General features: G+C 38.9%; 1 protein-coding gene across 4 annotated transcripts in view; it reads right to left on the minus strand.

Moving 5' to 3' along the window:
• LOC141928207 (contactin-3-like) overlaps positions 1–27880 on the minus strand; it is a 113215-nt gene that overhangs the window by 72543 nt on the left and 12792 nt on the right. For all 4 annotated transcript variants that reach the window (XM_074836048.1, XM_074836047.1, XM_074836045.1 and 1 more), the window contains exon 2: positions 10312–10448. In XM_074836048.1, the coding sequence (XP_074692149.1) occupies positions 10312–10366 (55 nt within the window). In that variant the 5' untranslated portion in view covers positions 10367–10448. The remainder of the gene's footprint in view (positions 1–10311; positions 10449–27880) is intronic.

Genomic DNA, 27880 nt, shown 5'->3' on the forward strand with positions numbered 1-27880 from the left:
TCGTAACTATTTGTTCCATCCAAGAAGGAAAAAACATCACGCTACATTAAACAGCTATATTTTAATATTCTGTTTATAGTTATGGAAATTTGGTTCCTTTTAGCATCAATAAGTTCTGATTGTACTAATCAGACAAGAATATAAATGAGCTTTTATTTGCTTCAGTTTTCAAACATATACAGTAATATGGTTGAGGTGAAGCTTTTGCTTTACAACCTTGTGTAATTTTTTACTGGAAATCAAGTGTGAAAATTGTGTTCTGATCCCTGATAAATACTTATCCCCAACGTCTCATCACTGATATGTACGTCCTGGATTGAAAAAGTTAAAGGCTAGTAATTATCCCATTTGTTATTAAACAAGAAACTGAAAGGTTAATTATGGCAAAAATCAAGCTTTCGTCCAAGAGGCTAGCAGCAGCGTATTTAATATGACCAAAAATTTAGAAGCTAAAGCATTCATTTTGAACGTGATCATTAAGAACAAAATCAGAACAGTTTCTTCTGAAAGGTTTTTTAGAATACAAAACAAAGTATTTATTCTCAGTTCTGTTGTCTTCCTGAACATCTGCCAAATTATTCAGCTTTATATTTCAACCGCAGTGTATCTCCCCTATTTTTCAACTGTCATTCACAACAACTTTCATATGTTTTTTTTTTCACCCTGCAGTGTCCTGAACTTCTCGAGTAAGGGGCCAACACAGATTATGTTCTGCACAGCAAACTTCTCCTAAAGCCCTTTTCCCTTGTGTTCCCCCTCCCCAATGTCTTTTACCTTTCTGCTGGCAGAGAAAAGGGTTTCCCCCAACCACCTCATTATTTCCATAGCATGACTCACCTGCAGACCTCCAGCCTTCATAAAGCAACAAGCATCACTAGATCCGTTGTGTAGGTAAGAAATAGAAGGTTAAAGGTAGTACTCAAGACCCTGAGAATTATCACAGTAGATGAGATTACTCATCCATCTTGGTCATCATTTGTTCTGCCAATGATAGTTAAGGCTTCAGAAGGTAGTTTAATCAATGAAGATGGCTGAATAGCAAGCCTGGGATGCTTCTGTCTAGTTTGCTATCAAAAGGCAGAAGAAACAATAGGATGGCTATTCAGGTAATGAGTGAAAGCTTTATCTTCATTTCGTTACACAAACCAGCAGAAGAAAGGCAAAACAGTCAAGTTCTAAGCTTTTATCTCTTCAGTAAGGACAGCCTAGCAAGTAAAGAAGAATGACTTTAATAGCTGCTGCCAGGGGACAGGGAAGAAGAGATAAGCTGATGCTTTAAGAAAGAAGAAAAGAGGGATCCCAGCTTGCAGAGAGGAGATGACAGCCTCTCCTCGATGCTGGTCCTAGTGTCCCCTTGACCACCTCGGGATGAGAGGACAGGGCTGCCTGATGCTGGGGTGAAGCCAGCTGTCCTGCCGCAACTTCCAGGACCTTGCTGCTTCTGAAACTCTGCATTGCCAATGTTGGACCACACTAACCCAAAAAACAGCTATGGAGAGGCTCCTGTGCTACCCTCATCACAGGGCAGACATGCTGTGTGCTAAGGAACAGCTATGTACTTTCCAAAGCTACTCTCTCGGAGACAGGAGACTCAAGTCATACAATAAGTAGCCATATACTAAGTATCTGGCAATGATTCACCTACCAAGAAACTCAGCAAACAGAAGTCTCAAGACACTGGGAGTTATCATCATTAGACTGTGGATTTAAGTAAGTATTCTCTTAGGGGTTACTATTAAACATACCCAAGCTCCATAACCTTTTCAAAAAAATGTATTGGAATTACTTGCTATATTCTACCATACTTTAAACTGCAGTAGGCAGAAGAACTGTATAAATACCGATGTACAGCCTTCATGCTCAGTAATATTTGCAGTAACAAAATTTTATTGCAGGATAAAGCACTTGAAAATTTCTTCTTGGTAGTTTATGTAAAAATTAGAATTGCCACTAGCCAAAATTTCTCCATTTAAATGTCATAAAGTCTGTGATGAGTTTAACAAAGACAAAGACAGCATTTGTCTTGTTGAAATGAAGCATTAAATTGTTTGGAGGTGAGGATTCAGCTTTAAGGTTAGACAGTATCTGCAGCAAGAAGGAGCTGCTCTTCAAGAGGAGGTTTTCTTCAGCTTAGAAGATGAAGCAGAAACTGAGGAGACTCTTCAGAAGTATTTAAGGTCTCTCTTCAAAAAGAGTTTTAATATCACAGCATTTTCCACACTTAAGGAATTACGTACTGCAACTGATAAGAGCGTGCCCATCAAATACAGACTCCTATAAATCCACTGAACTTGAAGAAAGTCCATTAAGTCAATGACAGTCTTTTCATTGACTTGGACCTCCCTAGGTTTATATATAACTAAAAAGAAAAAACAGAGAATCTTGATGAAGGAGACTTTCCTCACTTAATTCCAAATGAATGGATTAGCATCACTCCCCATTGCTGCTCACCTTCTTATTGCAATATTAATGAAGAACGAAAACAAGCCCTAAAAAAACCTCTCGAAATGAGTATGCTCCATTGGTAGGCTAAAAACAGAAAAGCTTGCGACGCTAAGGCTCAAGTGTACAAGATGACTATAACTGTATTAAAACCAAGACTTGAAGCAGGAAGGCAGAGGCAAGATGAACACCAGTTCATGGCAAGAGGTGAAACTGGGTCTCCAGTAACTATCACCGTCTGTCAGTTTATAGGCAAAAGATGCCTGCAGCAGGACAAATTTCTTGCCTCCCAGAGCTTACACACCAGGCTGTTTGCTGTATCCTTTGTTCACCATAACAGAGGAGTAGTTAGGCTTGTTAGTGTGTTGGGCGTAAGTGCAAAGGGATATCTACAATGGGTGCCTTTTCAGATTTACAGCAGCAATCCTCTTTTCTGGTACCAGATCTGTATTAAACACCCATGATATCAAACATTCACAGGAAAGCAGAACTCCAAGATTAGTTCCTCATTTTGTAACTAATTCAATAAGCAAACAAAATTTTCTATCAGTGTAATGAATCTTGTTAGCAATATACAAGCAATCCAAGCTAAACAATTCTGACAGTTACTATTGGCATAGATGCATTTTAACATTATGACTCTACATATATAATGTACAAAAAAGATATTACTATTAATATGCAAAACCATTATGCATTAAGATACAGACTGGCTCTGTCTGAATGCTGTAACTCTTAATGAAAACTGAATTTTAACAAGAGCAGCGTCATAGTAGTAAGTGATGATAGCTATTTATTTTTTTCTACAAATGGATTCTCACCCATACAGAAACTCCTCACTGAAGACTAAATCAAAATTATTGCAAGTTTCTAAGAGCTATATCTGTTTTGCACAGGGGAAGGTATTGCTGGCATTCTGCCAATGTCCAAGAAGCCTACACTAAGAATTACACATTTATGACTGCAAATATACTCCTACATGGGATTAGTTTCAATACAAGAGTTCTCCAGGAACACATAAGTTATTTCCTCATCTACATCAAATCAACATGTTGTACACCCCTTGTTTTCCAGAAATACTGAAGCTAAAAGAAATAAAAAGCACTTTTGTGCCTTCAAAAGATGTTTAGCCACAAGGAAACAGCATCTGTCTACATAAGCGTATACCAAGAGGAAGATAAGACTCACCCATGGATTCTGGGTGAGAGACTGAGCTCTTAGACCACATGTATAAGTGCAAGGTAGCACAGATTGAGACCATATTCATTACTGTGGTCAGATCCTACAGCAGCACTCCAAAAAAATAGATATATTGATGGGAAAACATATGTATTAGTGCATCTGTAAACCTGGTACAGGAGCAAGGTACTGGCTTTCCAGATCAGCTGGCTAGTATGGATTTGACAAACATTCAAGCCTGTCTCCAAATATACTGGATGCTAGAATGAACAGGAATATTGTTCACTAATCTCACTGATTTTACAGGACCCTGATATTTGGAATCCAGGGCAAGTGCAGTGATATTAAGGAGTGGACCCATACCACATTGTTTACAGTAGGATCCCCTTTTTGCCTCTCCATATCAATACGGGACAGAAGACATGGGGTCAACACAGGAACCTGACTGAGATCCTTTGCACATGCCCAAGCAAGTAAATCACTCACCACTTCAGAAAATGGTATTAAAATAGGTGTGGAGAACAAGCTTTTCCTCTGAAGAGGGTATTTCTACTTTCCTCGTGGCATGATTTAATAGCAACAATAAATCAGTAAGAACACAGAAGGTTTGTTTTCATGCTCTTTGGAAAATAAGGAGAGTAAGAATCATGCTTTCCAGTTTCATAAGTCTCCTAACCTTAATACTAATAAAGAAGAGGGCTGTGGATCTAACACACAACATTGCTAAGCCTGAGGGTTTAAACAAGTTTTTTTTCAATCTAATACAGAAAAGACAAAATAAAAAAAATGAAAACAATGAAAACACCTGAATTGACAAAGAAATACATATAACATGATCTAGTTTTAAACTCATATGGACTATTAAATACAGAATTAGGAGACATTTCAGTGTAAAGGGACAGAATAGCAATCAGGCTTCAGTGTCCAAATAGTTTCTGTATGTTACAATACTTGTTTTTTGGAGTCTGAGGTTTTTTCTTTGTTTCTTGGGTTTTTTTTTGTTGTTGTTGTGGGTTTTTTTTGCCAAGACTGTAACAGCTGGAGGGAAAAGTTTAATGGTGATTTTTTTGCTTCACCCTATTCTGATAAAGCACAGCCAAGATAGTATTGGATTACACTATTTGTGGTGGCAACAAGTTAAAAACTTAGCAGAGAAAGTTAGTCCAAGTGGATTCTACGGGTCTCACCCTGGACACGCTGTTTGAAATGTACCCTTTAATCTCTTGAAGAACAAAAATTTTACACATTTACACACAGTTCTCCTTGTTTCATTTCTTTGAACTTTCTCTTTGCTCACAGCTTTCTTTCCCCTTCAAACATCCTTCAAAAGTTGTTTTTCCTCTGAATTCTCAAGAGAAACTTTAAAAAGATAACTTTCCAGGGAGAACACAGCAGTCAGTTTTAGCAGTATAAACCAGCTGAAAACAGTAGAAAATAATGAGAAAGCAAAAGAAACTAACACCTGTGTTTACACCAGTGCTGCTGTGAAAGGCTGGGTGAGCAAACACACAGCACTTGTGCCAGCCAGGGCTGATGGAGGCAGCACTCCCTATGGAGCTTACTCCTCCTCTCCAGTTGAGCAACACAATAAATGGCAGAAGTACAATGACACCAAAATTAACAAGAGTGGTAAGAAAAGCCAGCTGTCACACAAACTGCAGAGAAGCGGTTTACACACTTAGGTGACAGGTGCTTACCTTAACTACCTTGGATGTTCACCATATTCACCACTCACTGCAGTGGCAGCGCACCAGTCTGCAGCACACTTACCCCCCTGGCTTTCTGGAAACAAAGGAACTGCTACCCAGTTGATCAAAGAGTAAGTGGAATCAGCTGGGTCACTGGGGAGGGGTGGAGGGCTATACAAGAGCCAGGAGAGGTTGTAACACACCTGGAATCAACTCATGACTTCACCACTGATCATGGCTTAGTTTTGCACTTTAACTGTTCATGTTGTTTTGCATATTTTATTCATTTTTACTTTTGAAGCTGTTCTTCAGAGTAATTTAAACACAATACTACTAAAGTATGTGTTTTGCAGTTCCTTTCTTAACAAAGTAAATGTTTTGAAACTCCATGCTAAATAATCATCTTTTTGCTCCCTTAGGTGAATGGACAAAAAGACCGCAGGATCATTAGTCATACAGATATAAGCATACATCAATAAACAAAAACCCAAGGGCCTTTTTTTTTTTCCATTAGATACTCTCACATCCCCACTTTGATGAACTGCGAAGACTCACATAGGATAAACAAAAAGCAGTTCAATATAGGACACTGCAATAAGGGAACTAGTTTGAAATACATTATCTTTAAGGACAGAGAATGTCAAGGTTTATAAGCCAAGATCAGCAGCATCTCCATTTCTGTAGCTATGATGTTATTTCATAACATTGAACTGCAGACATCTTTGAAAGAAGCACCTTTTTGCTTATAAGCAGAGCATAAGGAAAACTGTTTTCTAGAGAGTGTCAGAATGCTGGTTAAAACTAATATTCTCAAAACTGTTTAACAACTTGTTTTATGTTTACAGTGTGCTCTTACTAAAATCTGTCTTGAAATAAATTCAACTACAGGATTCCCAAGTGGATTTTAGAAGCATACTGTTCCAAAGGTCCACTAAGAATACCGAAGCAATTGAAGCAAACAGGTAATGTTAGCATTAAACACACGCCAAGTCTCCAAACAGCAGAAGATCTGTACGTCAGGATTGAGACCTTCTGCGGAGTTTCCAGTGAGATGGGTTAGGCAGCTGGAAATGCTCAATTCAGGCTGTTCAACAAATTACATCTGGCTCAAACTCTCATCTCTGCAAGTGCTGACTGTAACTCCAAGCAGCATTCTCAATGACTGCAATATAACAAAATTAAGTCAGGGATATATATCAATTATGGGTGCTCAAGGCTTCTAAGCATTCCTGCTCCATCAAGCCATCTGGCTTCTGGCAATGTGAAAAACAGCTTTTCGCTTGACTTCTTGCTGGTCCTCCAATCTACCGACTCCCCATGGCTACTAAACTGACATTTGGGAAGTACCCTAATTGAAGGGAGATGAACTGAAATAGATGCAAAGAAGGGCTAGCAGGATGAACATGGGAGGAGGACAGTCTTACACAACACCATTTGCACTTCAAAATATTAGCATCATTTTCCATGTCACTACAATCGTCACTGGAAATAAGTATTCTACTAGTAGAGTAATTGAGTAGCAAACATTTCTCTATTAGCAAACTCAGTGATAGCCAATGCCAACTTTGCTATTAAAAATACTGAACTTTATGTGAATTGGTGAATTTGCAGCTAACATCATTCCTTTCATAGTGTGTCTTTATGCAGTTACATTTGCATAGAACCACACATTTATGACTAGATTTTTTTTCAGGAAGCCATTTGGTACACTTGGTGTTGATACAGTTTAACATAAGAAACGTTCCCATTCATCCTGTATCCTTAAGGCTACCCTTCTTCATAGGCAGCAAAAACAAAACTTGCTTTCATCTAAGATGCTTTTAAATATGATCCAAAAGAACTGAGATGACATGAAATAAAAATGTAAGAAAGATTAAAGGATAAAAAAAGTCCTTCAACAGATGGGTGAAAACCTCCTTCTACAAGGATGAAAGATTTATGTACTTCTCCACACAAACCACTACCAAGGTCAAAGTGATCTGAGCAATGCTTTGACAGTGTCACACCTGTAGTTCTGCAGATGTTGCAGCTCACACTCCAAATATTTGTTTGCAACTCTCCAACAGGTGATATTTACAGCTTTCTCCATATTACTGCTTGTAACAAACCAGCAGTACCTGGGAGAGAAGGAGAACCCTGTGTTGTTTAAGAGTTAGACTTACCTTCTTGGGTCTGGATGCTACTTCATATATTATCTCAAAGATTTTTTTCCATTTAAAAGAAAGAGCATAATTAAATTCAACACATCAAGCCAGAAGATTTGCATGCTTTGCAATTTAAAACAATACAGCTTCAATAAGGGTAAAACAATTGTCATTTTTCAAAACAACGTTTTACTGTATGTTATCTATGAATGAAATATTGGGGGTTTTGGTCTTCTACTCTTATACTACCTGTATCTCAGATATTTGTTATGATTCAAAGGATAACTATTAAATTGTACAAATGTAACTAAAAGCTACAGCAAGATAAAATTCTTAGTCCTTATCTTCCTTACATCAACTGAAAAACTTAGAAATTTTTAACAGCCTAAAATCCAAGCCTTTTTAGCATCAATACTCATCTAACACTAACATAGCCACAAACGTAATGAAATCGTTCATTCTACTACAAATAACACACATAATGCCAGTCACCAACAGAAGTGATGTATTGCATGAAAGTTATTCATACATTTTACTTAAGTATTGCAATGTAAATATTAAAAACCAATATCCAGCAGATCAAAAACCAGCAAGACTACACTTTGAAAAAATCTTTTAATGTTTGGATTTTGCCTGTTTTTTTTTTTTCCCCCCCATGGTATCCTTCATCACATCAACTAATCACTTCTTAAAAAATGGTTTCAGTTAGTCTGTATTTAAATTAACAAATAATGTATCTCCTTTGAATAACAGCTGTACTGAACAGTCAGCAGAAATCCAAAGTTACATATAAGATTCAGAAGCGCATACATACGTTCTGCAACAAGTTGTTTTGCTGACATTCACAGTGTCAAAATTTTGCCAATTCAGATATAGCAGTGGCTAACTGGCCTTATAAGTAATTCCCCAGCAATAACAGAGATGTAGCAGTAGGCAGAGAGTAGACTTACATCCTCCAAGTAATTTTAAGAGTACAAGCACATTTTCAACTTCAGGTATTTCCAAACGCAGCCCAAAAGAGAGGCACAGTCCTGGCTGGGACAGCTCTTTCTAGCTAACGCAGGATGCTCACAACTTCACGCTAACCTGCCTCGCGCAGCACCACTGCTGCATACGTTTGCTGCTAGAAGAGAAAAGCTGGAAGTACAAGAGCAGCATCAAGCAACAGCACAAAACACTACCTCTAATCCTCCTGGAGGGAAACAGCTCCCTGCCACCTTCTCCCTCACTATTTTGGGATTTTCACAGGCTCAAAAGGAGTCACACTTATTGCATGGATTATGCCATGGCAGCGGGACAGGACAGACTGACACAGGGAAAGCACGGACCCAGCAGCACAGCAGTATCTACTCTAAAGTTATTAAAAAGGTAGCTTTGCTCCAGGCAGTTTAAAGAGGAGAAAAGGAAAGCCCCTCTACTTCAACCAGTAATTCTGTGCAAGTCTTGTGTGATTGTTTCAGTGTCAGAAATGCCCAAGACCTCTTTCAGGAAGTGACCTGTGAAGTAGTCCTGTAGGAAATATAATTTATATTTCTAAGTCTCTTGGGATTTTCTTTTTCTGTAGAAAAATGTTTGGATTTGATAAGAGAAAAATATTAGCACCTTTCACTTTACAGATTGGTTTAACAATGTGGCTTCTTTTTCTTCAAAATTTCTGACTGAGCCAAAACCAAATCCTGGCCTTCTAAGTCCCCATAAAAAGCTAAATCCATATACCCTACTCAGTTATGTTTGTGTGCACCTCATGTAGGAATTCAACCCTCCTGAGGGCAGTCAGAACATAAGCGCTGGTTACAGAAGGAAGGGAGATGAGAGAAGAGGCTGGCACAGCACGTGCCACAGTATCAGCAATCACAGATGGGTGACAGCCAAAGCACCAAGGTCTCTCTCCATCCATCCCCGCATTAGAGCTGTTGCAAAGGAAACGTCTACTCACAACAGACCCAGACTATAAACCATTTGGATTTACATGTTTCAATTAAAGCACATGCATATATACTACGCTCTTTCCCAAAGTAGCACTGACACTTGTGAAGAGCGCACACACAGGTACTTTGGGCAGCATCAGCTATGCCCGCTCTTTGCAACCCTGGCGATGCCAGCGTGCACCGAAATCACCAAGAGTCAGCCCCTGAGGGTAGAACAGGGGCCTCTCCTCTCCCTCTCACAAGCACCTTGGTGTTACTAGAGGCGCTCAAGCAGAACACATGCTGAACAAAGAGATCACCAAGAAAAGCAAGGGACTTCTGCTGCTGTGAGCATTGACCTCAATGAGGTAAAGAAAGATTCGTAAGATCTAATGTCACAGGAGAGAGAAGACCTGAAAAGCATCACAAGTTCCAAACACTGAGAATTAGCTGGGTTATCGCCTAGCAGGGTGGGAAAAGCAAACCTCTGAACTGCTGAATTGGTGCAGCAATAACATAGCTCTACTTCTCATGAATAAACCCATTCTACAGTAAACAAAGTTTTGACAAGAGCTGCAGCAATCATCCCCAGTTCCAGCAAGAATTTAGAAGTTCCCAGTTAAAAAAAAGCACATATTGCAGCTATTAAATCAGTATACCTATGATGCATGCAACACTAGTAACATCCTTAATGCATCCAAATATCTTCTGCTTGCTTTGAAAGCATAGCCCTCAGTAGTAACTTTGGAGAAAAGAGGTTATTTTAATTCATTCACTGTTAATATTTTGTATTATTTAAGATATGTATTGCATGCTTGGTCTCTAAACTCTGTGTGACATTTGCATTTCAAAGCCTCTGTGGTTCTATTCCTCAAGTGCAGTTCAAATCTGGAATCTGGAGACTTATACATAGCTTGAAACTGTAAATTAGAGATTATTGTATATTGTTACCTCCAAGACAGCCAACAAATGAGACCAGGAACAGCTGTTTCCACAGCAGCAGCATCTTCAGTCACCTAAATTCAGTAATTCTGGTTCAGTCTCAGGTGAATTGTATGTCTAGTCTTCCAGGTGCAAGGTTTAATAACCTGTTAAAAGAACAAACATAAAATTGAATCCCATGATAATCCCTAAGAACTGGCTTCCTTGTTAATACACTTTATTATAAATACTATGTTGACAGATCCTCCAGTGTTCCTCTTTCTTATGACTTAATCCTCAACAGAAGAATATATATATGTGCTAGCCATGTCTAACCCAGGTTTTTTTGTTGTTGTTTTCCATACTACATCTGTACTCAATATGCGTAACAGCATTGTAGAAGTCTGAAGAGAAAGCTCTAGCAACTGAAAAAAACACCAGTGAGCACACTGCACTCAAGTGTGTCAGGTGTAATGACATGTTATTAACTAATTTGCTAGCTTCCATTTTTACCTTTGTTACTGGCTAGAGGATAAATGGCTTGCCAAGGTTTACTAGCCTGGGAATGACATTGCTATTTTAGTTTTTCCTAAAAAAGTTTCAAAGTAAATTTTCTGAAGTTCTATGACAACTGTGGCTTTTATATTTTGTGTATGTCACTTCCCTTCTTCTGAAGAAAGAGGATGCTGTGGTAGCTGGGAAAAATTTGAGCTTCTGCAGTACACAGAGCAGACCAAATGGTTCCTTTTGGAATTAGGATACGGATCAATGCACAGAAATATTAAGGTCAAGAAAGCAACAACTAATTCTGAGTAGCCAAATCCAAGATGTCTGAACTCGATTTTTCCATGTGAACTGTATTTTACATTATAGTTGAAAATTTCTACTACTTCTGTAAATCAGGTGTCTGAATTTCAAGTCAAGCACCCCAGAAAGAGAGATCACATTCTGATACATCCCCACCCAATGACTTGCTAGAACTGCAGCTCCCCAGAAAAACACCACATGGCCCGTCATCACAAGAACTGTATCTTTTTGAATCCTGGGATGCTGGCTCACGAAGGGTTTGTTATCAGCTTTCACAGCAAGCCACGTGGCACAGACAGCAGCATCCTCTCCTCTGTACTATCAGAGGTATTGCTTTCTGATTTTTTCATTTTTCTAAAACAGAAAATAAGCAAACCCCAACACTCACATTTCTATCAAGTAACAGGTATTGATCGCTCAGCAAGTATCTGCTGCCAGCAAAACTAGTACAATAGGGAAGCTTACTGCAGGGGTACAGCAATTCCTAAGTACCTAAAAAAGTGGTGGTGGTGGGAATATCCCACCCCCAGGCAGCTCTTTAGATCAGACAGTTTGAGGAACCACACCCAGTTCTCAGACTAAGAATTGAGTAGTTTATCAGATGCAACTAAAACATTATTGGTTTCTAAAATAAGTCATGTAAGTACAACAAAATCTGGTAAGTTTGCATGTTAAAAACCCCACAACAGTGTTTTGGCAACATTAGAATTCTTCCTTTCCTGGAGTCAGAAAAAAAACTGAGGTCAGATGCACATACTGAGGAGATCACATAAAGGAAGGTAGACACTCCTTTTGTGTCAGATCTGCAGTGGGTTTGGGTTTGTTGTTGTTGGTGGTTTGTTTTTTTTTTTTAAGGAAAAAACAAAAACCAGATACAAAATGAGGAAAACAAACTCAAAACTTGGGTTTGGTCATCCCCCACCCTGTTTCCAAGGGCCAAGTGCAGAGCCTTCCCCCAAGGTTATTGGCAGGCAGCCAAAGACCAGGGGCTGGACAACCAAACACTTGTCCGGGGACTCAGCCCCAGCTGTGCTGCTTGAGGACCAGTTGCTCCCACAGTCATCAGAAGCCATGGCCGCACTAGTGCCACGCCAGCCTGGTGCAGGAGCATCTTGGGACACCCCCAGTTTTAGGCTACAATCCTGCCTAAGCATCGCCATCCTTGTCTACGGAAACTAGCAATTTTATAGCTGCAATGTTTGCCCTGAGCAGTGAGGATAGCCAGAAGGGCAGAAAGGGGAGGAGGGGGAGTAGGAATACTAAGTAGGTCACTCTTATATGTCAGCATTCTTGCAGTCCTACAAGGAAGAAAAAAAAAAAAAGGTGGAAAAGCTAAATTAATTTGATTTTGTTCTTTAAGAGCTCTGGGCAAAGTAGAACATGATAGATCCATCTGAGACCAGAAAAAAAGTGCTTTGGCAGAAGCTAAAAAACTGAAAAGTTTTATATGTGGGTATAAAAATCATAAAAATACATCCCAATCTTTGCCTGTATTGTACTTTATTATCTAAAAGAGAGCATGGTAGTTACCAGCTAGTTAACATTCTGAGATTTAAACACTTCATTTTTTCTGTTCTATAAGATTTTGCTAATCTAGGATCTAATTCCGAAATACCCAAAATTTCATTCTAGTGTTCAGATTTATAGCTTTAAGACAGGTAAATATATCCTTATGCTCAATAACAGGTCAGTTCTTTAAAATGGAAGATGCAAATTCATACGCATACCCATTTAACACCAAGCAGACACCAAAGCATAAAATCCTTGAAGTTTCTGCTCAGTTCCTTGTTGAGCAACAGCCTTCCCATTAAAGAAGGGAAGCTAAAAGGAGGTTTTCTCTGCCAATGCCATCCCAGTCTGCTGCCCATAGGTACATGAAGGGTTGTAAGAGCCTAAGACCCACCTTGAGCTCCCTGCCCTCCCCTTCCGCACCGAGGTCGCCTTTGACAAGTCAGAGGATGGTATTAGGCTGTTTATAGACCCTCGGTGAATACTGGCAGTGGAGAAAGCTTGTTGCTTTGAAACTGCTCCAAAAAACCCCCAAAAAAAGTATTGAGTACCACTGCAGCTCAGCTTTACAGTAACTTACTGTATCACTTCTATAGATATTGTATTAATTGTATAAATCTAAAAATTAGGTTCCCATCAGACGTAACAGAAATCCACTATATTAGAAAGGTTGCAGTCAGTTACTTTTTATAATGTACATATTTGAATTATCTAGCACATGGAAGTAACCTGCATCAGAACTATTCGCTGCCAATGCAGGGATTCAAAGTCAGATGACAATGCTGAGCATCTTTGTCACCTTCAAAGCTCCTAGATAACCCTGGTTGTTTTTTGGATCACCCACACTCAGAAAGAGGCGAGGAAAAGTACAAATAAAGGTCCCAGCTCCTTGCCATTTGATTGCAATGTTTCAAATATGTCACATCTTACAAACGGAGAACAATGTACTATTAATAGCAAAGAATAATTTTACCTCCCCCTCATTTTGCAGAAGCAGAGGGGCAGATCCATATAACCATTTTGGTCTTTTTGGAAATAACTGGACTTAAATTACCTCCACAGAAATTCAGCACTTGGTATGTAAAGACCCGAAAGAATACAGACAAGTAGCACCTGCTGTGGTTGGAAAAGATGGTAAAGAAAAGAGTAATACCCACAGAATATGTAAAAGGAAATACAAATATATTTTTAAAATTAGAAAGCTTCTTAGTGTTAGATAGTGCTCTGGTTTCAGAAGTTGAAGGTATTTCAAAACAGTAAGAAAGCAAACCTGAATTGGTGCAAACACACCAGGAAAAAATAACATATTTATTATACTTTTCGTTGGCTTTCAGAAATAAGTAAATTCTTAGGAGTTCCTCCAAGAAGTCTGAAGACAACCACAGGATAGCAAGAAAAAAAGACACCAGCCAAACAAATTACATAGGATGAAAGCATACACACACACACACAAGAAATTCAACTTGATTCTCCTTCCTTCAAAATTAGCTTTTCAGAAACCATGCACTTTCAGATCATATAATATAGCAAGCGATGGACAAGAACATCTGAAAGAAATAGAAAGTTTGGGAAAGGTTCAAGAGTCAGTAATTTTATTCAGTGACCTTAATTTTCACTACCCAGAGTCAGGTGTAAAAGCAATAGTTCCCCAAAGGTGGAATTTTTATTTCTATATATAGAAATGCAACTTGTCAGATCTGGCTGACATGTTCAAGTTAAACTTTGAATTTGAGCTGGAGGAATTTCTGACGTCACTGAGTCTAAATTAACCAGAAACTCCTGGAACTTAGGAGAGCTACAGAGACCTAGAACTTACTTTTCTGTATTGGTCACAAACCACAAAACAGAAAATAAACTAATGTACCTGACACTAGAGGTCACCATATCTTTGCAAAGGGAAAGATTTATTAGAATCTCATCTTGATAAATTATGAGATTAATACTCTAGTTAATGATAAAGTCATCTCCACAAGGCATCATAAAAAGAAAATGCACTGATTAGTGTGGAATACCCCTCAGTAACTTCAAGTAACCCTTTTTCTGGGGAGCTGGGGGGAAATATTCATTTCTCATTTCCCTCAAAATGAAATTACTGGCTGTGAAAAATTAGTTACTTACACATCACCAAATTAAGTTTCTGCCTCTTACAGTCCCTTCTCTAAGACTGAAAGGAATCAGTGCCATAATGAAGATATTCTAGTTTTGTATGGAAACCACACACTTTTCCATGCTCAGCAAAAAAATTGGAAAATGCTAATATTGTATTTCCTTTGAATTTTCAAAAGACTGTAACAAAACCACTATAAAACTATGTTTGCCCCTAATTTATCAAGCTAGTCTTTCTCTAATACTGGATAATCTCTAATCTTTGATACCAAGATAGCCCAGTTCACTTGGATCTGACTGCAGAAATGAATCCAACTCAAAAGTGCTAAAGGTATATGGAATTATCAAGTCAAGGGCAGGCCTATCCAATCCACAAATTTTATTATGTTTTAAAATTTTTTTAAAATCAAATATATCTTTGTTCCATTGATGCAGACGTGGTGCCAGCTCAAGATGAGAGCTCAGAAGGGATTTCTGTCACTTGAAGGAATAGTTAATTCAACTCTGATATCCTCCAACAGGCAAGTCTAGAGAGTGAAGTATCTGAGTAATGTTAGAGATTGGAAAGGCTTTGGGAAAAAAACAAAACACAGAGGAAATACAGAATATTACAGAGCCAGCACTGGCAGTATTCTGAAAGAGATGTAAAATGCATCTAATACACCTGAAAGACTGCAAATAAATAAGAATTGACCAGCTAAATGCTAAAGAAGCATGATAGGGTTAAAAAACCCACTATGCAATACCATGGCTTGTTCCAAAGAAAAGTTTAAAAAGGTGCTCTAAGGAAAATCGTGGTTGCTCTGACTCCTTTGGGGTCTCATTAGATCTTTGCTCCACAGGCACATGGTAGCACCACTCATTAGGCAGCAGCCTTTGCAGGTAGCAATTGTGAGGCTGCCTGTGGCCTTCCTGTCCCTACAGGGATATCAACAATAGACAAATCAGGATGATGAAGTTGGACTTAGGCACAAAAAAGAGGAAGAAAGTTTTAGAGAAACTTCACCATTACCAAGCCCTAAGCAGGATTGAAGTCATCTCCAGTGTGTCATTAGCAGAGACTTAGTTAAAAGTGTCATTTTAAACAAAATTTATGAAAGCTTAAAATAGAAGAACCAGCAACTGTTCTGTGGATAGTTTTTTTACAGCTGCTCTGTCTCACTGCATTTATTGACTCTTTCAGCCACCACGCCTGCTTCACCTGCCTGTCCATCCTTTGGAATTGACCTAAATCTCTCCAGTACACGGACCACATAGGTGATTCTGGTTTACAGAGCATCTTCCCTAGCCCTAAACTTATTTCAGTCCCTCCTTTTCCAAGTGGAACAAAGAACATTTGCAGTAACTGAATGCCCTCTCTCCCTGTATACGAATCTTTCTCCAAACAGCATCACAGAGCATCTCTGCTTTATACCTCTTATTCACCACGACGTTATGACCCTTTCTGAATACACCAACAGGGTTTACTGAACTTGGTATCTGCAGTTCTTCCATTTAAGAGCTATAACCACCAAAGAAAGGTTTAACTCAGCTGAGCCTTTTACCACAGGGACTTATTCCACGTCAACAGAACCAGTGAAGTTGCAAAAGGAAGATAATTAAGGAATGACATTTATCTTAAAGCCCCGAGGAATCCTACTTTATTTTAAGACCACCACCTTCCACAACTCTGTGTATCGACAATTTGAGAACCTCTTTAAATCTAGCCAGAAGTCTTTACCTTGCACCACCTGCAGAGACAGCCCACCTCAATCAATTTTGGGACACCGATGGGAACACTTCACAAAAGAACCAGCTTTGCTTTTTTCCTTAAGTTTACAGGGGAATCTCTTTTAACTCTTTCAATTTAATCAATTACATGATACAATTTAAAATTAGTAAGTCTTTTAAGCAATAGCAACTCTAGACCCAACATACATGGAAGACCTATGCCAAACAGTGTATCAAGTTTGAATGGTATGTTTAGTTACTGTCACTAAGAACTAAATTATGCCTATTTTTGGTGTTGGTACAGTGAAGGTGTTACACTGAAAAATTAACCTACCCTATCAAATTCAAAATATAGATATTAAATCAGAATTATATTGCTCTTTTCTGCATTACTTCATGAAACACTGACACATTGGTAAATATGAAAGTTGATGAGACAAAGCATATTCACAAAGAAGTTCACTTTTGAGACCTCAAAATTTATCTTGTTACTATCTGCCTTTTCTGGCCAACGAGTCATGACTTGTGATTAACCAGTTTAAAAAAACCAAAACATAAGACATTTTCTTTCCATAACATTTTGAAGACTTCTAGTTACGGAAGCTGCTAGTATTAAAAACCAAGACTTTTACTCACACAAGAAACAGAATTAAGACACCTATTAGACACCTGCTTTGACAATATTAACTGCACTGGCATCAGCCAAGATATTTGATTTCAAATGGCAAGAGCACGGTCCTGATACAGATGCAAGTGTGGATTCTGTCCTTGCTGCTGAGGGATGGCTCTCAAGCCCTCAGGAGCAGACTTGTAGGTTTGCTGCAGTGTTCATCTGCATACAGACTTTGTGTGCCCTAGTTACTATCAAGCTCACTTCCAGTTTCCAAGTAAAATTGTCTCTTCTGTGACAAAACTGTACTTCCAAATCACATGGAAGGAAAGAGTGTTTTTACAGCATACCAAAACTTTCAGGCTGCAACTTCTTGGTAAAAATTCTTTACCTGTAGTAATCAGGAATCTTGTCTATTTAGCACAAAGAAAAGTTTGAAATTTCCTACCAGTGTTAAAGTTAAAAACCCAAACGTATTCATATTCACCAATCATTGCCAAAAGTTACCTTCTGCTGTTACTTCAAATACCTCCATTTATTACTGTTACACAGATACATTCCTCTATACTTCAACAGATTACTAAACGCCTTCCCAACTCATGCTACACAACATCAGTCCAACAACCTCTTGCATTTCAAAACGCTATGATTATGTTAAAATTGCAATGCACCCTTGGTGACACGACCTGAGCTCTGTCCATTAATTCTTCCTTTCTTGGAATAACAATATTTCAAACCAATAACCAACTTCAAAAAGCTTCTTTTTTTTCCCCCAGAAGACTGACCTGTCACAAATAAAGTATTTCCTCTATTATTTTCTGACCCTTATTCCTATAATTTGTATGCCTGAGGCTTTCCCCCTGTAACTTACCAATTTCAGACGCCCTTTTGGTAATACATATGGGTCATCACCTTCAAACAGGAGTTCCAAGACAGGTACTTCCAGAGGTCAGAAATTCTTTGAACCCAGATGACAAGATGTCACAAATCACTTCAAAATAACCTAAGGTTCTAGAATTATGATAAATATATCAAAGCTATTGGAAAAATCAAATCTGAAGTTGGTTGAACTATGCATTGTGTAGGCACAGTGGGCGGAAAGGGGGCAATCTGACTACCTGATTTCTATTTCCATACCTTGGATGACTACGAAGTCTGCATTTGCATTACCAGCTCTCCAGGCTGCCAGTGCTTGCTGACCATTAGCACAGCAAGCCTTGGGACGGCAAGAGATGTTACTGATGAGCTTAGTCTCTGAAAATAAGACCAAACTTTGGCAGTTAGGATTACTTTCATTAGCCATTCCTCATTCCCATATAAGGAGGCTTTGTATTAGCATATGAGAGTGGTCTCTGATGAGGTACAAATAACAGAGTATTTCTTTCCCAACATCTTTGGTTCCATCTCCTACATATCATAACTTCAAAAGCTTCTTTTATCCTGCATGGTTGCCCAAATATAACTCATCACTTTCTATTGCATACATAATTTAGCTTTGATATTCCTTGGCGAGAACAAAGTTGATCTGTACATCTCGCCTTGTCCCAGCCGGCATTAACATCCACCTCCCGCCGGGCACCACCTCACCTGGCCAGGGAGCCCCAGGAATGCTGATCAGGGCTTGCTGACCTGGCTCCAAGGGTTACCTACAGCAATTTGTCAGTAGTTCCCTCCTCATCAAAAATTTAAAGACTCCTGAATTTCCAATAATCCTAGTGCCCACAGTAATATCATCAGTTCAAATATTTTTTTTAAATAGAATGTGCCCTTCTCCCTCATATTTCTCCTATACAGAAGTGCAGTATCTACATAAAATCAGGGTATAGGACAAGCAAGACTCATCCTACCCTTGAGACAGGCTTCAAAGCCCAGTAACTGAAATTCAGGCAGTTCCATTTACCTGAACTGAGGCATCTAGGGAGCAGGAAAGTGCCACAGAGTAATAATGGACTGTCTAGTCCATCCACTTTAAAAGCATTGACAATATATTACTCTGTCAGGGCACTGCAACTCAAAAGCATACAAAACTCAACACAGAAATACTCTCAATATCAGACTACACCAAATATTACACACCAACAGGCCCCTGTGTTCACTAACTTTTCCTGACAAAAGTTACACTGATTTACAAAGCTCCCTATAATAAATATTGCTGCTGTTAGTCCCAAAAATAATCAAAAATGTACACTCTAGCCTTTCTGGTCTGTCTCACTACAGGACACAGTACAGAAGCTCAATATTTCTATCCCATTAAATTCTCAGTTTAAGGAAAAGTTTAAACTGTAACATATCAGAAAGATCATTCTGTGTCTAACTCATATAACTGACAAATTAAACAGTCAGTGCACTTTGGGCCTGAAAAAAACAAGAGACTTTGTAGGTTAAACAGTAAATGTGTTGCTAGCTGTATATATACATATACACACACATTTACAGCTAGATATATATTAAAAAAGTGTATGTAACAATATAATAATGTATACCAAACAGACAATTGCAGAAAAATCCCTCCCTTCTCACCCTCTCTTTCCTCCTTCCAAGTCTCATTAACGCTCAAGTACCTACAAGAACATTTATTCAATTTTAATGGCATTCTTTTCATATGCATAACACAATACAGGCAAGAAATCTTCAATGCATGACCACCTCTTTAGTTACAACACCCAACCAAAACTTAAAACATGACCTGTGTATTGCATTAACCAGGCATTTTCCAGAAAAAAAAAAAAAAAATCAATAGTTACTTAACTTTGTTTCCAACGGAAAAGGAAAAAAATTCTTAACAGAGATTTGAGGACAAGAGCCTCTCAGCACCTGGGCTCCACCTGCACCTCTCCTTGTCTGAATGCCACCACAGGCCTTGTGGCTTCCTGCAAAGGATTGGGCTCAATTTTGCTTTTAAATGGAAAAAGTCTCCCAGACTTCATATTTTGAAGTCTTTATTAATATATTTTAGTGCAGACTCTTCCAGCCAAGTTACTCAGAGTAAGAAAGGACAGTCTTTCCCGCATTATATTTCAGAAGTCTGATGGCCAGGTTTTCTGCGTTGTTTTGGTTTTTTTAACCACTAATTTGTCAGTTGTTTTGTGTTTTTTTTTTTGTTTGTTTGTTTTTTTTTTTACGTAACAGCATGGAGTCATTACAAAGGACAACACATAAAAAACCCCCAAACAATTGTATTTCGCGACGCTACGGCAGATGATTGTCCCCTACATGGGTCCTCTGGCACATTTATACACTTACACATAGGTGTGAATTTAGTATTTTACTATTACACTATACATTTGTTTCTTCTTGACCAGTATCAACAAAACTTTCTAGACCAAAACTGATATAGAATTGATGCAAACTTGTTGGCAAGACACACTGCTCCACATCAGCAGCAATGCCAAGTTTCTCTTCTTTCCATAAGCCTCACACAGAGGTTTCTTTTTTTCTCCCTCCGAGCAGAAGCAAGCCAAGAGGAAGAGATGACCTGAGACAGACCCCACAGGCTTGCTGTCTGCCTCCTGGGCAGGCAAGCAGAGGAAGAAGCCTGCAGGTGAACACAGGGGATCCTTTGTTGTTTCTTTGGCTATTAGACATCTACAGTTTTTGCCACAGTAGGCAAAGGTGAGTGTCATATATATCACTGAACTAGCAGAAAATCCTTGGTTTTGAGGTCAGCACACATCTTCTAGTACAACAGTCTTTCAACCAATACGCATGCACTGGATAGATTTGCTTGAAAACTCAACTTGATGTTGTGATACGGAGCAGTTTGGGTGGGGAAGCCAACATCCACAGGCTCCCCTGGAGGGCCTTCTGCTTTGAAGCTCAATGCATCCTTCAAACTGCCTCCAGTGATGGAGAAGCTAAACGTGGTGCTGGGCCACACATGGTGCCCTACGTCATGGTAGCTACTCACAGGGAATAAGTCACATCAAACCGTCTTACATGGTTGAAGATAATGGACCAAAACAGCACTGGGAGAATGCACCATTGCAGTCCCAAGCTGAGACCTCACCTTGCAAACTGAAGGACCAGCCCATTTTCCCCATATGCTTCAGCCACAACCCTTGTTTACAGCCTGAAAGCCGACATGGAATAGGTAAGGTGATGTATTGTCTCTGCTTAACTGTAAAAGAAAAATTAATTCCCAAGTAGTAAGATACCAAGAAGACAAAATGGCATAAATGCTTCAAGTACATAGCTAAACAAGAAAGGATGAAAAAAAAGTTAAAAAATGTGAGGCATTTACATTATATATATAGTCTTACCTGCCTTTTCTTATTCTTTCAAAATATCTATAGCCTGGGAATGGAGGAGCTAGATAGAAGAATTCACCAATTTTAGCAAGGAACTGAGTTTCAGGAGATATGGCCACAGGTACCCTTAATTTATCCTGTCTGTGATTATCTCACTCGAAGTCACATGCAAGAAAATAATCCCCCACAGCATAGAGCACTGATGTGAAAGGAAAGAAAAGCTCAAAGTCACAGCTGAATGGTTATAGCTGAACCCATTTCAGTACTTTCTTCCCTTCTACTTCTTACTTGAAACCAAGGCAGCTTAATCTGCATTGATGTCTATGAAGTTTCACTTTAAAAGTTATTCAGCCCGAGAGACTTTCCTCTCTCATGAATAGAAATGCTCAAATATTTTTATGCAAAGTTTTTTTAAAAGAGAAACTATGAGATATTGCCTGAAAACTTGAATACTGCATTTCAGCCAAATTTCTAACTACTAGCAGAGATATTAACTCCAAAGTGAGATTATAACAGAAAAAACACTTAAACTGAACTAGCTGGCAGAATAATACCCATTGGAGAATATGATAAAGCCATTACAGATGTTCAGTTGATTAGTACGGCTGATTAGCTTCCACATGACAGTACACTGTTTAACAGCACCAAACCATTTTATGGTTACTATTAAGACCACAGAATACGGTATTTTTTTTAAAGTATTTTTATTTTAATAGAACACTACCCCTCTTCCTCCACTCCTCATTTTCCCCTCTGTTTTGCCCCACACATGGCTGCTCCCCTCCATTACTGCAAAATTAATTCCAGCATTAGTTTAAATACACACTTGCTTTGTTAACTCACCACTGGAAGGGGACAGTACCCAGATCCCTACGATGGAAAGTAAGAGGGGAAAAGGAGGAAACATGATGAACAATGAAATGACAGCAGGTAATCTCAGTTTTGCATAATTTAGAGATGATAATTATTAATTGTGTATCCTTGTTACTCATGTCTCCAGGCAGGAAACCAAGTCTCAACATGAGACCACGATTTGAAAAAATGCAGAATACTAGCTGTTAAATTGACTGTTTTTCCTCCATTGATACTAAAAGAGGAATATTAGCGTCTATCCCAAGATTACTGCATGCAACCACAGCTGATCTATGGCCATAAAAAGCAGTAAAAAAGTACCAGACTTGAGTTTCATAGTTGTTTGGCTATCCTTTTATCCCTCCCACGTAATAAGGCCTCACTTTCAGGAAAAAAAATAATTTACAAAAAGCAGTGTTAATTACTTAGCAAGATCTCTTCAAGTATCAGTACAAGGTTAGACATGATAAGGACTATACAGGCTTTGCTGGGTAAGTTTGACAGCTTTGGTTTAAAAAAACCCAAACAAAACTGGAAGGAGCAGAGCACTACACTGAGATAACATTCAGTGGCGATGAACCTAAGAATGTCTAGAGTACTGAAAAAAAAAAAAAATCTATTTCTTGACTTGGGAACTAAATTCAAATCAGGAAATCTCTGACAGAGGTTCAAAAACCATGGAAGAAAAAGATAGGGAGGGAGGTCAATTGGTTTGTAAAGTATTAAGAGTACCTTGATACAAAATGCCCTGGCAGGAAAGCAAACCTGCAGAAGAGTCAGAGAGAGAGTGCATGGAATTTGCACCAGGGATGGGGATGCAGAAACTAACACAAATTTAATTTTTGAGGTTCAGGAGTTTTAGTTCATCCTACTACGACTACTAGTATTGTTCTGAAATCACTCGTGGCACCAAAACAAGTCTGAAGAACAGCTTCAGAAAACTTACACTTAGAGCTTTGCTAACCAAAAAGCTTCACTTCCCAAATACTTTACATCTTCTTCAAAGAAAAATTCTTTTCCACTGTGTCTAAGAGGAAAGTAGCAACAAGCCCCAGACCCCAGAAGATGCTGTTTCTTTTGAATCTCCAAGGTTCACTTTATGTCTTAATGCACTTGGCAATGCTCTCACTACTAATCATGTACTGCAGACCAAGAGAAAGCGCTTTTCCAGAAGTGACCTCAAACTAAATGCGTAATTCTTTAAGAACCAATAAACCCACTGAACCAGAAAGCTCAGCCCTTCTGCAGTGGGCTGCAAGCAGCCAAGCTGCCTTACTCCCTTTAGCAAGATTCACTACCACCTCTTATTTAAAGTACTGAGTGGAAATGGTTTATACAGTTTAACAACATACCTGCGTTTTGAGCCAGGAAAAGAAGCAAGAGGCCCAAAGACAACAGAAACTCTTTATGAACAGCTCCACTAGAGACAGGCTACTTCACTCTCTCACTGAATTTGTATTTTCCGTGCTACAGCCGAAGGAGCAAAGGCTCCTGGACAGTCCTACATAAAACTTTTTCCTAAACCTCTACGACCAAGAGGAGTATCCCTTAGCACTTTCCAAACGTTCCTACAGAAATCAAGATCTTCTACATTACATTTTTCTGGAGTTATCCTTATCAAGAGGGAAGATCCTCTATGAAGAATAGGTACATGTGTGTCTCACATATATTAGATGGGTTCTTACTCCTCCTTGCAGTGAGAAGTTATCCTAAGTTGAATATGAAATTTGATTAGTCAGACCTATGACCTAAGACATGAAAGACACTGCAATTACTAAAATATTTGAGACGTCTCTGCATCCTCCATCGTAACCGAGGGGGAAGGTGAAGATTGGAACTTATGCTGAAACAGAGCCTTAAAGAACATATTATGCCTGGCTTTAAGTGGTATCGTTAAAGCAAAACAACAAAGTATAAACTCACCTACAAAAAACCTTGTACAAGAGTACTTGAAGCTGTGTCTACAATGCATATATTTTTAAATCATAAAAAATAATTTTAATTCTACAAAGGCTTTTGGAGCCTTTTTTGACTAACAAGACCATTAAGTTCACCTGACCATACACAAAGAAGCAGGATTTTTCAAAGCCTAATGTTAAAGAGGGCTTTCAAGACTTCTTTCACATTCCTATAATAATAATCGGATCTACATATCCTTGTCATAGTGGAGAGGAAGAATACCGTAATAGAACTTTGTCAATTGATGATAAAGCCTTGCCGGGATTTTGTTTCTAGAAGTACCAGTGTCTTTCAGTTAGAAAAGTCTAAGGTATGTAGAATATATCCCAGTGAAGCAAAGAAGGGTTGTATTTTTCAGAAGTCCTCCACACAATGCAGAGAAAACCTGTGGAATTTATCAGAATAATAAATCGCTCAGGAGGATTCGCAAAGGAACCAGATAAATAACACAAATAACAAGCGTGCCCAGAATTAGAGTTTTCTACATTTCTAAGTAAACAGGGGCTGCAGCCAGTGCTGCAGGACACAGCCTGTAGCTGCCAGAGACAGAGGGGGAACCAGCTCTGACAAGCAGCAGCTGTAGAGACACACATCCCATCAGGCTTGTTGCACCCTCCTCCAGGTAACCGGCATTGGCTGTTTGCTGGCAACAACCACCCAAATATTCAGTGTGACTTCGCATAACTCTGAGACATTGACAGTAAGTGATGGCAAAAGGCAGTTCTAGGATGACTTGGAAAAAATTGTTATTTCTGTTGCCAAACCTGACCTGCTTAGGGACAAAAAGAAAAAAAAAATATATATACACACTTGCACTTTTCTATCCCTCCAGTTCATAAAAGTAGCACAGCATATTTCCGTAATTCCACTATGTGTAAAAATTAACATATGTAAAGTGTAAATGTGTGTTGCATCACTGGAACATTAACATTCATTTTGTGCAAATAAAGTAATAAGTCAGCTCTCTGCTGCAATACCTGTTTGTATCTCAACTTCTTCTCACATGTGCCACTTAGCTAGTTCAAATCACTATGTAATACTACTTCCCAGGAAGTATAGGGATAAATTAATCTGAGAACAGCATGCTCATTACCACATTAATTAGTCTGACTGGATAAATTGCTGAGACTTTTGGAAAGGAAAAGTGTGGATTCTTACAAATTTAAAATTTGAGAAAACTTAAATTAGAATTGCAGACAGTTAACTTTCCGCAGTGCTTATTACCCAGGCTGATGTACTTTAAATTTTTCTGAAAATATGGTGGAAATGTTGATTCTTCCCTCCCTGCTGCAAGGAACCAAGGGCTGGGAAAAGATTCCCTTTGTTACAGTATTGCAAAGGGCATAAGGATAAAGGAGATTATTTTCTTCTGCTTATTCTGCTGAGATACCTGGAGAGAAAAAAAAATATTAATTTCCCCTTCCAGATGATGTTGTATGCATCAATTACAAATTCCAAGCCTAGTTCTCTTAAAAATGTCACTGCAGACTTATCTGCGGGAAAGAGAGCATCCTTGGACACAAAAGGGAAAATACGTCTAGGTTATTAGCGATTTATATGTTTGAGGCTTCCACATAATTCTTTTCACACTGTGTGGAAAGCTTCAGGGAGCAGCTGGCAACTTCTACCTTGAGAGTATCCGAGGTTCCCAGGAAAGAAGTGGATACCCGATGAGGAGTTAAGGGGATGAAACGACCCAGACCACAACTCACGCCTACTCTGCATTAAGTGATAGAGAGTCCATCTTGGAATGAAAGCAGAGAGAAAACTTCAGGTTTAATCTCACCAAACTTTACTACTGTTTTCTATCAGTTTCACAAGTTCTACTTTTTTTTTAAATCACAACTATGTGAAAAGTCTGGAAGATTTTGTTCTTTCAGAATAACATACAGGCATGAGCAGTTAACTATGCAAGTTATCAAAATCTGTAACATTAGGATGTTCAGGTGCTGGTGGGAGAGAAGCTTGTATGTCAAAATAGCTCACCAGCAGGAAACACGAGGTGGTGGAGCTTTGCAACTGCCTTAAGCTGCTTAGCTTCAGATAAGGAGCTTATACAACTTTCTTAACTCTGGAGTACATTCAACAAGTGATATCAAAACAGTTTTCAAGTTAAGTTACACTTGGGACAGATGCCTCTCAAGTACTGCCATTCTGCTCTCTTACCAATGAAAGAAGCCAAAAAAACCCAAGTTCGTGTCTGTCATGTGTCATCATCATCCTGTTGTCCCGTCCCCGTTTCCCCTCCCGCCCCCCAAACCACCCACCCACTAGAAGCTAAGTACAGTTTACTAGAGAATGTAACTGTCATACTTGTTTTCCTTGACATTTCCCTTGCACGACATGCAACATCTGCACAGTAAGCCCAGCTGTTGAGCTTTGGCAGTATGAGCAAGAAATTGTTTTACAGTTTTTAAGTGGAGCCTGACTATGAAGAAGCTGCTTTGCAGTCATCTGGAAATACTTGTAGAAATGAGTATAAATACTGCAGTTACTCTAGTCAGAATAGCAGATTTACGATGAGTTGTTCGGATCTTTTAACTTTTAAAATAAATGAATCAACCCACAATGGGGCCAGTCAAGAATATTCTTGGGACAGAATAAGGACAAGGTCAAAACCTTACAGTCTTACAACAGTCTTGATTAAGTTGCAGCAAAACTGGGACTTGAAGGAATAATGAACATGAAAGAGACACTATGCTCCTCCTGGAAGTTGTTGAAGAAAAAATGGAAAAAGCTGAGAAAAGTCCATGATCCTTTTCTGAACCCCAGGGCCTTATAGAGAGGCACCAAATGCCACCATCACCACTTCCAGAGGAAACCCAACAGCAGAGTCAAACATCATGTCAGGACACCGCACTCTCCACGGTGGATACATGGGGGCCGGTTCTCGGAGAGGCTGGGACCACTCGTCTCCCCACCCAGGGGCTCCTGGGGGCTGTGCTTTTGAAGAGGATGGTGTGTTTCTTGATGAAGACTCACTTATTTCAGCTGTTTTGTAGGACAGATCTGCAGAAGAGTTTTCTGGTCTACAAGTGTACCTGATGAAATACTGGAACTTTCCAGTATCTGGATTTTGGTGTGTGAACCAGTTACATGGCAGGGGAGAACTTACCACAAAACAAAATGCCAAGCAAAACCCACAATCTTTTGCTATTCTCCAAGGAAGAGGGAGGAAACGCTACTTGTTCTTCACATAAGTCACAGATGAATAGCGTGGTTTGACATAACACCTGTTCAGTTTGCATTTGAAGCTTATCAAGGAAAAAGGATGCTCAAATAGACTAAACTACAGCTTTTAAAGCATTACAAACACAGCTCTTTACCAGAGCCATACAGATTTTTAGCTTCTTTAGCAATACAATAGCAAAGATAGTCAACATGAGATTCAAAATCCAATAGCTACAACAATTATAGTGAGAAATTGATAAACTGCAAGATCTATAAACAGATTAAGCTAAACATATAAAAGGAAAACTACCGTATATATGCAACTACTTCAGTAATTGTATTTGATTCCACAAATTGTTTGCCAGCTCTCTGTAAGGCTTCATTGCTTTTTCCACTATAATTTCAACAGAATTTTTAGAACAGAAAAGATGCGAGACAAGCAACAAGAGGAACAACGCTATGTGAGAAGGCAGACCCTCAAAAGCGGGGGAAGAGGAGGAAAATAACTCGGGTTTACATTAATTTAGCTACTTCTGGGACAACAGCTTAGTCAAGAGGAGAAAATAGACAAACAAGTAAATGTTCAAGAATGGGAGAAGTGTTACACATGAGCAGCTGCTGCCCTTTA

Source organism: Strix aluco, chromosome 11 (genome assembly GCF_031877795.1).
Source record: "Strix aluco isolate bStrAlu1 chromosome 11, bStrAlu1.hap1, whole genome shotgun sequence".
In the NCBI taxonomy this organism is placed as follows: domain Eukaryota; kingdom Metazoa; phylum Chordata; class Aves; order Strigiformes; family Strigidae; genus Strix; species Strix aluco.